The sequence below is a fragment of the Canis lupus genome, chromosome 32 (genome assembly GCF_003254725.2).
Source record: "Canis lupus dingo isolate Sandy chromosome 32, ASM325472v2, whole genome shotgun sequence".
In the NCBI taxonomy this organism is placed as follows: Eukaryota; Metazoa; Chordata; class Mammalia; order Carnivora; family Canidae; genus Canis; species Canis lupus.
Genome location: NC_064274.1, coordinates 2,868,497 through 2,882,592, shown reverse-complemented (window position 1 = coordinate 2,882,592; position 14,096 = coordinate 2,868,497). Strand labels below are relative to the sequence as shown.

Genomic DNA, 14,096 nt, shown 5'->3' with positions numbered 1-14,096 from the left:
GTCATACCAAAGCTGACACATTCAGTGCCGTCTGTCTGACCAAAGTGTCTCTCTCAACTGGTCCTAAGTTCAGAACAGGGGAACAAAGGGTATGAATAAGTTACTCCTTAAATCCTTGACAAGTACCTGCAGACAAAACTCCAGAGCTTGGAAGATAGGTCTACAATTAGAAGACAACAGCATTACTCAAGAGATCATTTTCTGCACATCTTACCTTGATTTGGATGCAGAGGTAACGTGATATTGTATATTAGCTTTCTGCTTGGCCTCTCAGAGTTTACAAAGGAGAGGGAATGAGGCTGAATCACAGTGAGGCCATCTTCCCGAGCCTAAACAACATTTAAGGAGGAAGAAGAAGAACAAATGGTGTGATGAAAACAAAAGCCAGAGCCAAAAATAAACCTTATTAAAAAGACAAAAAGAAAAAAACAGCCCTCACTTTGGGCTTTTAAATTAGTCACACACAGCAAAATTTTCTCTGAAAGCTCAGGAGAGGGGTCTGGTCTCTAGCGCTGCAGATTTGTCTTAGCCTTAAGAACTTTACAGGGTTCCAGAATCTTCCAGTTTTCTTGTGGTGGTACACATTTGAAAATGAGCCACCACAGCTGGCTAACCCCCCAGTTCTTTCACAGCTAGGTCACTACATCTCTACTCCTTGGATTTAATACGTTAAGGTTGGATTTGGTAAGAAGCCCTCTCTCACTGAACCCTCCCCCCCACCGCCCCCTGCTTTGCTAATGGAAACTGTGATTTTTCAAAGGGCTGAAGATGAACTCACCTCAAATATCAAAAGAGGCTCATTATTTGAATTCAATGGTTTAAGAATTATTTATTAAATCACATAAAAATAGAGTTTTCTTTGTCTCCATTGCACTACTCAAAAGAACTAGATATTGCTTTTCCTTTCTAGCACTCAGTATCCAATGAAAGTGTCAAGGAAAATTAATTAAAAGGCCAACGTGTACATATTTTTTACTGTTCATTCACTTATATACAGTCATAACCCACCCATAATGACAACACTCAAAAAAAAAAAAAAAAAAGAGAGAGAGAGAGAGAGAGAGAGAGAGATTTCAAATCTCATGACCAGACATAACAGTGAGTTGGGGACAGCAGCAAAACACAGAGTGGAGATGAGAAGAGGGAATAGTGGAAACACGGGCCCCTTGTCTGGGTCACATATGCTGTTAGCAAGACAGAACAAAAATATCTGGTTCATTGCAGGCTCTTCCTAACTGACCCCTGCAGGGTTAGAGTGTGACATGCTCTCCTGCTCTTTGAAACTCTGCTCCTTTCAGAAGGAATTTCCCCATTTAGGAAAGCATTAAGTAGGCCTCAGTAATTCTCATGGAGGAGGGCGTGGTGTTCCTCCTTTTAACCATGAAAAGATTGAAGGTTGCAGTTGCTTTGTAAATGTCCTGAAGGCACACTTGTCCTGGGGAGAGGCAGCATTTGCAGGTTAGGACAACCCCTCTATAGTAAAGAGTCATATTTCAGGCCACTGCTCAGCTCTGGAATGTAATGAGTAAGGAAAGTAAGAATTACAAATAGCAGCTGGTCTCTCACCCTAAAATAAAACAAGTAAGGACAACAAATTAAAAATATATGCCCTGTATAAGATGTTTACAGCCTATGCATGTGTGCACACACCTGTAAGTAAATACATGTGTGAGCACAGCTACATGGAGAGAAAAGTAGAGACTCACTACATTGTTCAGTACTGACACCTTTTAATCTCAAAACCATCAAAATATCTGAAAATTCTCAGGGTATCATGAGATATTTTTGAAAATCTATATGTCTCTAAAATAATAAAGTAATAAGAAGAGGAAATGGACATAGGAGCTTGGATAGAGGGAAATTCATGCTAGGCAAGATAATATATTTTATTATGGAATTTATTGACATTATTTCTCTACTAATAGAAATAGACACGGGGTAAAAAAAAAAAAAAGGACTTGATTCCCTGAAGAAAGCAATACTGATGCTGACATATATCAAAGTATAATCAATTTTAATATTGGCTATTTGGAATGTTCAATATTTATCAATTAAATATACTAAGAAATGAAAGATTAAATTTCATAGAAATCATTACAGAAGACACTTTTTTATTAAAATATCTATCAACAGGGCAGCCCCGGTGGCGCAGCGGTTTGGCACCGCCTGCAGCCCAGGGTGTGATCCTGGAGACCCCGGATCGAGTCCCACGTCGGGCTCCCTGCATGGAGCCTGCTTCTCCCTCTGCCTGTGTCTCTGCCTCTCTCTCTCCTCTCTGTGTATTCTCATGAATAAATAAATAAAATCTTTAAAAAAAAATAAAATAAAATATCTATCAACAAAAGAAGATTACAGAATAATGTTTCTCATAATACCCATTTTACCTCTGAATATATCTGGACTCCAATTGCTTCTCCCCACTGCCACTGCCACCACTCTGCTGGGAGCCACAATCTTACCTGGATCACCAGGAAAACCTTCCAATTGTTTCCCTGCCCCACCTACAGTCTCTCTCAGCACAATACCCAGCCAGATAGGGAGGTTAGACTTATACTGCTCAATACCCAGTAATGGCCCTGCTGAGCGGTGCCCCACCCCAGGCACCTGGTGCCTGACCAGATTCCTCCCAGTGCTGCTGTTAACCCCATACCACCGAGGCCTCTGGCTCCCCACCCCCAGACCAGCCATTTCCTAGCCCTGGAAATACACCACATGTGAGAAGTCCCAGCCTGCTGGTAGGGGACAGGAGGGAGTGAGGAGATGGGAGCCTTACAAGAACTGAGGCACCTGTAGGTCCTGCTCATCCCCCAGGTTCCCAAGGCAGAACTGGAACTGGGGCCCAGGCAGAGCCACCGAGGCTGGGCCTGGGTCTCTCAGCCATTTGGCTTTGTTTCCCTGTCCCTCTGTTTGCTTGTCTGTCAGTCTGTTCCTGGGAAGCTCATCACTATGGGCCCTGGTACCTACCTTCCCGGTCTGTCCCATACCGTTAACCATACACTGATCTCTTACTAAAAAAAAAAAAAAAAAAAAAAAAAAAAAATTACACAGAAAAAAATGAAGTCCCTATGATGGCCCATGAGGACTTAGAAGATCTGCTCCAACTTCTCCCTCTCCCCTCTCCCAGCAGATACACTTGGCAATTTGAGATTGCTCTCACATTCACTGATTCTGTTCCAGTCATTCTGGATTCCTTGCTATTCCTTGAACATCTAAGCACACTCCCAACTGGATGTTTTTAAACACGTGGTTCCCTGGGCCTGGAATGGTTTTCTCTCACTTCTTTTCTACATGGCTCTTTCCCTTACTTCCTGTAAGTCTTTCTTTAAACATCATTGTTTTAATAAAGCTCAGCTCATTTTAAACTGCAATCTGGGTCTCTCCTGTTCCCACCACATTTCTGACCTCCTTGACCTTGACCTACTTTTTGTTTTACCATAATACTTTTCACTAACATGCAATATATGAGTTATTTATTTATTACTTATTGTCTCTTCTATCCTGCCCAGCCAAGAGAACGGAAACTCCATGAGAATATGGATTTTTGTTTGTCCAAGCACCCAGCACATGGCACATGAAAATGCTCAACAAAAATTTGTTGAGTGGGGATCCCCGGGTGGCGCAGTGGTTTGGCGCCTGCCTTTGGCCCAGGGCGCGATCCTGGAGACCCGGGATCGAATCCCACATCGGGCTCCCGGTGCATGGAGCCTGCTTCTCCCTCTGCCTGTGTCTCTGCGCCTCTCTCTCTCTCTGTGACTATCATAAATAAATAAACAAAATTAAAAAAAAAATTTGTTGAGTGAATGAAAAATATCATTATAAAAAGATTAAGAAATAAAGTAACGAAAATACTTTTTTTAACAACTTAATTAAAAAAATATTTCCCATTGTCTTTCAATGTCATCTAAAGAGGGGCAAACACTTCAACATGTAAGCCTTAGCAAAATGTGTGTATAGCTTCAATCTTTTGAATCCCACATCAAGATTTACAAACAACATTTTTTTTTTTTTACAAACATTATCATTTAAGACTCTATTTAAAAAAAAAAGACTGCTTTCATATGTCGACTGTCATATTACCAAAAGAGCAAAGTCCATGGCTGGCCTCAGAAATTAAACACCCACAAAAAATAAGAAGATGAAATTAGTAAAATGGGGGTTCTACAAGAAATCATCTTCTTACATAGTTTAACCAGGACAACAAAATTAGTTCACTGGCATATTCATGTAGCAAATATTTAGTAAGAACCTACTATGGGCAAAGTACCACACAAAGAGCTATGGGAGATGCAAGATGAATCAGATGCAGACTTTGTCATTAAGGATTTTCAGTTTTAGTAAGGGAAGTTCATAAATAACTCTGATATAGAAACTGCTAAGTATTGTGAAAGGCCCAGATAAAGCACAGTAGGAATTCTAAGGATGAAGAAACATTTCCAGAAATTGCAGATAATAATTTTATTAGTGTTTGAAAGGCCTCAAACACAAAAAACCATGGAGAATAAGCCCGCAGCCATAAAAAAATACAGCATGCCCAGACTTGAGTCTATATGACAAAAGAGATAAGGTGTTCCAACCAAATCCCTGCTAACCCCAATAAGAGAGGTTTTAAGAGAACTCTGTTACAGCAATCACTTTGGAAACAAATGGAACTAGGAAGGCTTATGCTAGGCCTTTCTCTCCAGTGGTGACCTTGGGCAATCCAACTCTGAGTACCACAACCATTTGAAAAAGGAAGTAGTAAATATACTGTCTTTCACATTAAGAGATAATAGAACTTATTTCCTCTTTAAGAGAGGAATTGGAAATATGATATTCAAAGTATGTGTATGTGTGTATATAGCCATATGATCAATTTATTTAAATTTGAAGGTGATAACAGTTTAGGGAGTTATTAGCTGTGTGAAAGTACATCTGAAACGATTCATCTAGTCAACAAATATTTACTGAGCAACTACTTTTATATAAGGCACTGTGCTAGATGCTGAGGAAGATACCAAGATTAATTAGTTAAAGATTTTATCCTTAAGGATCTTCTAAGTCAAACGGTGGATGATTACTTGGAAAACTGAGTTGATGTAAATCTATTAACATATTTGCCAAATCTCACATTATGTTATGCTATCATTAGTAAATATGCATGCTTACAGATTTCCTTACCCAAATTTGATATTTATCCTAAATGTATACATCTCACATGTTTATATATAGGTACATATCTTATAATATTCTACATATATGTATACATCTTATATATGTTTGCATGCACATAATTCTGATGGAACACTGCAAACAAAATCATAAGATACCATTTAAAGAATCAGATTTGATGAAAAAGAGCAGTACAGAAAGGCCACAGAACAAATTTCCATTTAGGCAGGCTAAAGATCTTCCTTTTTACTCTGTGCAATCTTCCTGGGGAATCTCAGGCCTGAGGATTAAACCACTACTTGCCTTTAATGATTCTCAGAGGTTTATCTCCCACAGAGAATATCTACTGACCGTCTGCCAGCCTTTAATAGGCACATCTTTTATAAGTACAGTCCACTGACCTCATCACGTCTTCCATCTCTCCCCCTCCCTCGAATGTCCTCATACATTCCTGATCTCAATGAATGGCACCTTTACTTATTTAGAAACTGGGCTGTTTTACCCTCTTCCTATATCCAACTGACCACTATGTTTCTAAATATCTTTCAATTTCTCCCTAGTTTTTTTTTTTTTTTTAACCATCTTAACCACTTTTAAGCGCACAGTAGTGTTAACTATATACACATTGTTGTGGAACAGATGTCTAGAATGCTTTCATATTACAAAACTGAAACTATATTATGGAACAAAAGGAACTCCCCATTTTCCCTCTCCCTACTTCTACCTCCACCCCTGCAGGAGCAACGACTATTCCACTTTCAGTTTCTTAAAGTTTTACTACTTTAGATAGCTTACATAAATGGAATCATGCAGTATTTGTCCTTTTGTGACTGGCTTATTTCACTTTTAGGGTAATGTCTTTAAGGTTCATACATACTGTAGCATGGCAGGATTTCCTTCTTTAAGATTGAATAATATTCCATTGTTGTATGTAACATACTTTTTTTTTTTAATTTTTATTTATTTATGATAGTCACACAGAGAGAGAGAGAGAGGCAGAGACACAGGCAGAGACACAGGCAGAGGGAGAAGCAGGCTCCATGCACCGGGAGCCCGACGTGGGATTCGATCCTGGGTCTCCAGGATCACGCCCTAGGCCAAAGGCAGGCGCTAAACCGCTGCGCCACCCAGGGATCCCTGTAACATACTTTCTTTATTGCCTGAAGGGCATTTAGGATGCTTCTGCCTCTTAGCCACTATGCATAATGCTGCAATATACATGGGTGTGGCAGTTTCTTTTTGAGATTTTACTACCTCTTAATCCTTATTGCCACTGCATGGGGTTCATGCTACCAATCCTTCTTGTTCTAGAAGACTGTAACAGCCTATTTCTCGGCTCCTTGTTCTCTGTCTGGAACCCATATGCAGTGTTCTTTACACTACAGCCAGAATGATCTTCCTAAATTGAAAATCTGATCATGTCCCCTCTCTGCTATGAATCTTTCAACATCCTACCTGCCCCAACAGCCTTTCAGGACAAAATAGAAACTCTTCATCTTATCTGTAAGATCCTCTATGATCTGACTCTCATTTCTTGTTTCTTTTTCACCTAGGGATTTATGCTCTGGCCAACTGAACTCTCTGTAATTCCTCAAACATGTCACATTCTCCTGTGTCTCTAACTTTTTTTCACCTGCTGCTCCTTTGCCTGGAATGAATTTCCCCCTATTTGTAGGCCAGATAAATGGGGTTTCAAGTGTAGTTAGTGGACCAGAAGCAACACTATCACATGGGAATTTGTTAGAAATGCAAATTCTCAGCCCTAGACCAGACCTACTAAATTAGACAATTCTGGAGCAGGCTTCAGCAATCTGTGATCTAACAAACCCTACAGGTGATCCTAATGTAGGCTGAAAGTTGAGATCATGCTCATAATTTACACTTCAACTAGCTCAGTTGACCTCCAAGAGGAAGCCTTCCATGACCTTTCCCATGCCCTATTGGACTAGGTATCTTCCTATTTGCTTCCATATTGGGACTCTGCTTGTGTATCATATCATGGCATTTATCACTGTACTGTCATTGCTTACATATTTGCTTGTTTTAGACTCTATGTTCCTTGAGAACAGAGACTATGTTTTCTAGTCATTGAATTTCCAATGTGTTTCATAGCAGTTGGGATAGATTAGGGGCTCAGATGTATTGATTTGAATGACTGAATGACTGGAGAAGTGGACTCCTATCCTTAAACACATATATGAATACACCATGTATGTATTTAGCATATATATTCATAATGTATTTATCAAATATGGGTAAAACCTGTGCTTGGAGGAATCCAAGCCACTGAATAGAAAATGTTTTTGTCACAGATGACAGGTATATCCTCTAGTAATGGCCCTAATTAATGTCAAAAGAAATATAAACTGTATATTTTAAGGAATAAAAGAGTGGGCTAATCACATTTTACAGTAAATTCACCTTTGCGATATCCTAAATTATACAGGACAGATCTAATTTACAAACATGCAGCCTGAGACCCTAAAGGTTAAGTAACTTAAGAAGTCCCTGGAGGTCCACAACAACATAGTGGGAAGGGCGCCATCTTCATTGGCTCTTGGCCCATTCTTTTCCTCTAAACTCAAAATAACACTGCATTAGCATTTGGCAAGAAGTGTGTATGCACATTTTTCTTTACAGTTTAGAGAAAATTCTGATCCGAGTTCCTCCAGTCAGAATGATGAATTATAGACTTTATAATGCTGCTGAATTATGATTTCTTTAAATTATGGTTTATGGCAGAAATGCCGATACCAGCTATTCATTAAAAACTTTGTTTCCCCCTTTATGTCTCTGTCATGCCCCAGACCCATAATTTCTAAAACTATAGCTGCTCTCTTTGTTGTGGCTCACAGCTGATACACTACTTTGGAGTGTAATTATGTGGGCGCTAACAAAAATGTGAATCTTAATGATCAATTTACAAGGTCTTATATCCTTGTGGCTCTGTCTAGAACAGGGGTTCTGGCTTACATACCCCCTAGATATAGGGAACAGTGGGGTTGCTAATTGTCTGCACTAAGCTTCATGTACTAATTTAGCTGTCACCTTGCTTCAAACCTTTCCATGTACCCACACTCCTTCCTCCACAGCACACAAGACCTTCTGTGATCTAGCTTATGAACCTCCACCTCCTGACTACTCCTCCTTTGCCTCCTTAAGTCCTCCAGTCTTATTGAACTGTTTGCAATTGTCCCAACCATCACATTGTCTTTCACTTCTGTGTCTTTGTAGGCACTGTTCTTACATCTGGTGGTACCCTTCACCTTAATCCCTCCCTTCCTTCCAACCTGCCCCTCAAACTTTCACTTGGATGATTGGTACTTATGTCTTTGGATACAGCAAAGCATTACCTTCTCCAGGAGACTTTTATAATAGAAAAACAAAAACAAAATTTTCTCATTGGGCTTCTAAGACATAGAGTAACAGTTTTTCCGGCTAGGTGGAGCCATAACTGACTGAACAATTATGCCAAAATGGTATTGATTAAATAGAAATGAGCTTGAAACTTCTTCCATCTATGCAAAGAGAGGCCCTGTGAACCATCTGGGATGCTATAAAAAGAACAGAAGCAATGGATGGGAGGTTGTGGTGGATTCCATGTAACCTTCCTTTCACTCTGGGATTTTAAGTTTCCTTTTCAAGTCAATGAGAAATATGTTCTCAAGGCTGGTTATTGTTGGCCCCTGAGTCTGCATCCTGAGCCAGGCATTCTCCAGATATAAAAGCAGGATATTCCATCAAGCCCCATCAGCGAGTCTCCTCCAAGCAGGAGGAGCCCTCCCACCCAACTCACAGTCATATGGAGAGATGCTCCCAGAGAGAGTTTAGGTGCTTCAGGTGTCTGTGGTAAGATCGCGATGTTGAACATGTGGTTCTCCAGATGTGTATGGGCATCTGAGGCACTGGACACCTGAAAAGAAATATCATACTGGTGAGTCTCTCATCCTTTGTTGGGCACAGCATGTTTGTGCATGTTTCTTTATCCCCCTTTAAACCATCTGTCTTTGAATTCTCTGTGCTTTTGCATTATAATTTCCATTCTGCTCTTCATATTTTAATGCTAATGTTTTATTGATCATAAAAAATATGTAATCATCTTAGGAAGTTCTAAAAATTCAGGGAAATACAAAAGAAATAAAAAGTCTAGAATTTCACTAAGTAGACATAGTAGTTATTAACATATTGATGCATTCTAGTTTAGTCTATTTTCTATGCAAATGTGAAACTTTATATACAAGTATGCGTTTTACATTTCTAACAATTCTATGATGTTTTCTTATATCATTAAACATTCTTGAAAACATAATTTTTGATAGCTATATGTCTCATTATGAGCATATGTAACACATTATATGTGTGATTTTTATTCTACTTCTTTAAACTTTACCCAGCACAGATACATACACCTAGATTATAAGCAACAAATCTCAGCCTCATCACTGTAAGGTGAGATTAATATCATTTATAACTAGAAGAGTGGTCACCAAAATCAACCTTTTCTTGTTTCAAAAATGCTGAAAAATGATGCTTTGCCTATGTAGCTAGCTCCTCCCCTCCCTCAGTGCTTCTGAGTTGCTCCCCTTAAGCCCCTCCTCCCTGTTATCTGCTCCACCTTAGGCTGGCTACGCACAGTTGCAATAATTCCATGTGAGGGGGAAGGGTTCTGTCAATTCTGAGAAAAAGGCAGGAATAGCAGTCATTACTCTGTCTTCTTAAGATATGCCCAACAGAAAAACTGTCTTCTCTCTTGATCACATCAGAGAACTGTAGATCAAGTTGTGGAATATCTACATGTTTTCAAGAAGATATCTTACTGTGTGTCATCATGAATAATTTGATAACAATAGTAATAATTTACTGAACATCTCTCATGAGCTCAGCATGTACTACCTACTTTTCAAAAGTCATCTTACTGCTTAAAAAGTAGATGTTATCTCCTATTTTAAAGACAAGAAAACCAAAGGTCAAAAAAGTTAAGCAAGGTATCAAAGTCATAAGGTCAATAAGAGTTGGTATTTAAACAGGCCAGCAGTTTCATGATGTTCCTACTGATGAAGATGGCCCAATTTGGAAGCTTTAGAAACTTAGGAAAGTGGAAAATATGCTCTATCTTTTGAAGAAAAAGAATGGAACACTGTGTAGGTAGTGAAATGTGGACATATTACTAAGCAAGGGAATTACTTCTAGCTTCCTTAGTAAAGATACTGCTGTGAAATATGCTATTCTTTTCATACCACATTCCTAAGGCTATCTCAACATGATCTGAATATACCAAAACCAGACTTCCTTCCCATGCCCCAAATGATGCAGATATGCATGTTTTCTTCTCACTATGCCATGCTCTATTTTTTTAATGCCAGTTGCATTACATAAGTCCCAAATTTTATGTGCAAAGTAACAGATGGGATGCACTGATGACTCATGACAGCGCATCAATATTAAAATGGAATTAAATCCATGCAACTCATTGTATTGCATTTTCTGCTTTAAAGAAAGACAAGAGAAGAGAAGAGAGAAAAATCATTAGAACAACATCTTTCTTAGTTTAAAATTCTTTAGGGACACTAACATGATGAATGAGAGAAGTTGCAACCATTTATTTTAGCACATAGCTACAGTGTCTTGTTGTCATTTCAAATCAAAATATGAAGTAAGCCTATAAAACAATGAGACTTTAAAAACACACCAAAACTTTTATATCCAGGAGAACATAATCTCAGAGAGTTGTTTCACATTTGCAATAAAGATGCTGTCAGTGTTCAAAATGTACTTCTTGGAATGCCTTCAGAGAGAGTTCACAAATCATGTAAGAAAACTGAGCTTGTTACTTCATAATTGCTCCCTGTTTTAACCAAAAATAATTACTGCTCTTTGTCTTACCAGACATGACTGGTAAGACTGGCTGACTTTTGGCTCTTTGATTATTTTTTAAAGATCAACTTCCACAGGTGATATAGTATCACTACTGAGGATATTCTAAAGAAAATCCCATAGATTTTGAAGAAGATTTCAGGTAGGAGTTCTAAACACACCTTGAGTAAAATGTATGAAGACTCTCCAGAGGGAACCACTTTCTAAGTAATAATGTTCAATAATGTTAAAAATTCTAGAGTTTGTTTTTAAAAAATCAATAACTTTTGCTTTTTTATAATTATCCATTTAGTAACCAACTTGCAAAAGCAATCAAATATCATTTTAAGCAAGTACTGAGACTTGCTCCAAGGAAGTGCTTGATATTGAGAATGTTCTTCGTCCTGACATCTATAAACGCAAAAGCAGATCTGAGGATTCTAGGTGTCTTCTTATGATTGAGGTCTTTGCCTCCATTCTGACTCATTCTTTAAGGACTGTGTAATCCCTAGGTGCTAAAAATGAAGATGTTAACTTGGCAAAGGGCATATGAAGGCTTACCCAGTCATTGGACATTCAGTATGCTCAGTATAAACTCATTTTAATGCTTTCCAAGTTTAGTTCAACCTGCTCCCTGGAAAAGTAAATCTTTTACACAATATAAATTAGTCAGGCAATGAAGATGTGCACACCAGGCATCAGAAACAGAATGCATGGTATGGATGGTAATTTTAACAAGGTGAACTATCATGGCAGTTTATTCCCAGTTGGATTCCTGGACGAAAGAAAAGTCTCAGATTCAGAGAGTCTGTGACCCTGCTTTGGCTGATCACTACCACCAATGCTTCTTTATAGTTTCTCTGACATCTTTCCAAATTCATTCCTGTATGTATGTTTCAATCTGTTTCTCATTCAAAGTTCCTCATTCCTTTGTACTTCTATTCAATTCTTTATTTCCATATTGCCCTTGACAGAGGTTTGTCTAATTTTATTGGTTTTTCCAAAGATTCAGATTTTGTACTCATTATCAATTCTCCCATTTTATACTGAATCAATTCATCTGCTTATCTCTATGAATTCCTTCCTTTTGCTTTCCTTAGGTTTTCCTTGTGGTTCTGTAGCTTCAGTTAGTCCATTTATTTTCATGTTTTTCTGCTCAACAATAAGAGCTTGAGGCCATCAATTTTCTTCTGAGTATTATTTCATCCACGGCATTTAAGTTTTGATAAGTTATTTCTTCCTCATCAACATTTCTTAATAGTTTGCCATTTTGATTTCCTTTCAGAACTAGTAATTATTTAGGAGACTATTTTAAAAATTCTAAATGGCTTGAGCTTTTTGTTTACCGTTTTATTGTTAATTTCTAATTATATTTGCTAAGTGCCAGAGAATGTGCCCAGTATAATTTCTTGTCCTTCAATTTATTCACAGCCTCCGTAGGGTCCGTTTGTCTTCATTTGTCAGGCTATCATAACAAAAATACATTAATTGAGTAGCTCATAAACAACAACAACAATAAATTATTTCTTGCAGTTCTGGAGACCAGAAGTCTGGATCAGGGTGCCAGCATGGTCAGGTTCTGGTGAGGGCTCTTTTCTGGGCCGCAGACCACTGACTTCTCATTGCATCCCCATGGCAGGGAGCAGGGAAGGGGAGCAAGCTCTCTCGGGACTCCTGTAAGTATACTAATCCCATTCATGAGAGCACAGCCCTTATGACCTCTTCTAATTCTAATCACCTACCAAGGGTCTCATGTCCTTATACCATTACATAGGAAGGGGGTAGGATTTCAACATATGCATCTGAGAAGGACACAGACATTCAGTCTACAGCACTGGTATTTAAGCAATCTTTATAAATGGTAGCAACAAGCTTGTACATAGTGACAGGTAGTATTCTACATGTTCCATAGGTATTAACTCATTAAATCCTCATAGTAGTTTTACTTTACAGATGAGAAAAATGAAGCCCAAGCATTTCGCCAAAGTAATTTTCCCAAAGTTGTGCATGACAAAACTGAAATATGAACCCACTGGGTTTGGTTGCTAAGTCTATGATCTTATCATGAGATGGTAAATGGTCCAAAAACATCTGAAAAAAGAAATCTTGTTTTCCTCCATTTGGCATCTTAATATTTTAAAACCTTTTTTTTCTAAACACTTTACCATCCATTATCTATTATAAGCTCTGAGCTATGGAAATGACTCTGCTTGTAGAGATACTGTAAGACTGAATCAGCAGATTAAAAAAATCTCTCAATACTATTAATTGCATTTGTTCTTCCCCCAAATGTGATTTCCAGGCAACATAGAAAATGACATGAATTGTTGAAAATAACAGTAGGATGGTTTTCCTCAGACCACCCAGACATCAGAAAATATGCCAGTCAGAAGCAGAGGGTACCTGAAAACTGAAGGAGTCACTCTGGGCTGGGACTCCTGAGTGCCTGTACCACACAATGCCTTCATTGATGTCTTGCTGGGTAAAGGTGCTGGTAGGAGTTGCTGTCCTCCCATCAGGCAGGTGCTGCCCTTCTCCTGCGGGGCTGTCTGCAGGCATTTCAACCAGAAGGACTACCTCTCCTAGGAAAGCCACAGAGTTAGTAAGGATCTCTGGGAAATGTAAAAGTAAGTCAGAGCTCTCAACTCCCCTTTTTTTTTTTTAACAGAAATTATGAACTTCCTTATTTTTAACCTAAGGTGAAGGAAAGTATGTTAACACAGAATTCAACAGACATCATCAAATTCACCTTCAGATACAGAATTCCCAGTCCATCAGCTAAAAAACACTAAGTGATTCAAGGGCAGTTCACATATGATGTTACTGACTACATCTATTAAATCACATTAAAATCATGAATACAGGGATGCCTGGGTAGCTCAGTGATTGAGCGTCTGCCTTTGGTTCAGGGTGTGATCCTGAGGTCCTGGAATCGAGTCCCATATCGGGCTCCTTGCATGGAGCCTGCTTCTCCCTCTGCCTGTGTCTCTGCCTCTCTCTCTGTGTCTCTCATGAATAAATTTCTTTAAAAAATCATGAATACAGCAAACAAATACTCAAATACGGGGCACTAGGTAGATTCGTTTCTACTTACA

General features: G+C 38.7%; 1 protein-coding gene across 1 annotated transcript in view; it reads right to left on the bottom strand.

Moving 5' to 3' along the window:
• The window catches only part of FRAS1 (Fraser extracellular matrix complex subunit 1), a 434,524-nt gene that overhangs the window by 120,161 nt on the left and 300,267 nt on the right, over window positions 1-14,096 (bottom strand). Inside the window, exons 31-33 of the mRNA XM_049104909.1 lie at window positions 13,405-13,583; window positions 8,945-9,061; window positions 215-329 (exon numbers count right to left, since the gene is read on the bottom strand). Coding sequence (XP_048960866.1) covers window positions 215-329; window positions 8,945-9,061; window positions 13,405-13,583 — 411 coding nt within the window. The remainder of the gene's footprint in view (window positions 1-214; window positions 330-8,944; window positions 9,062-13,404; window positions 13,584-14,096) is intronic.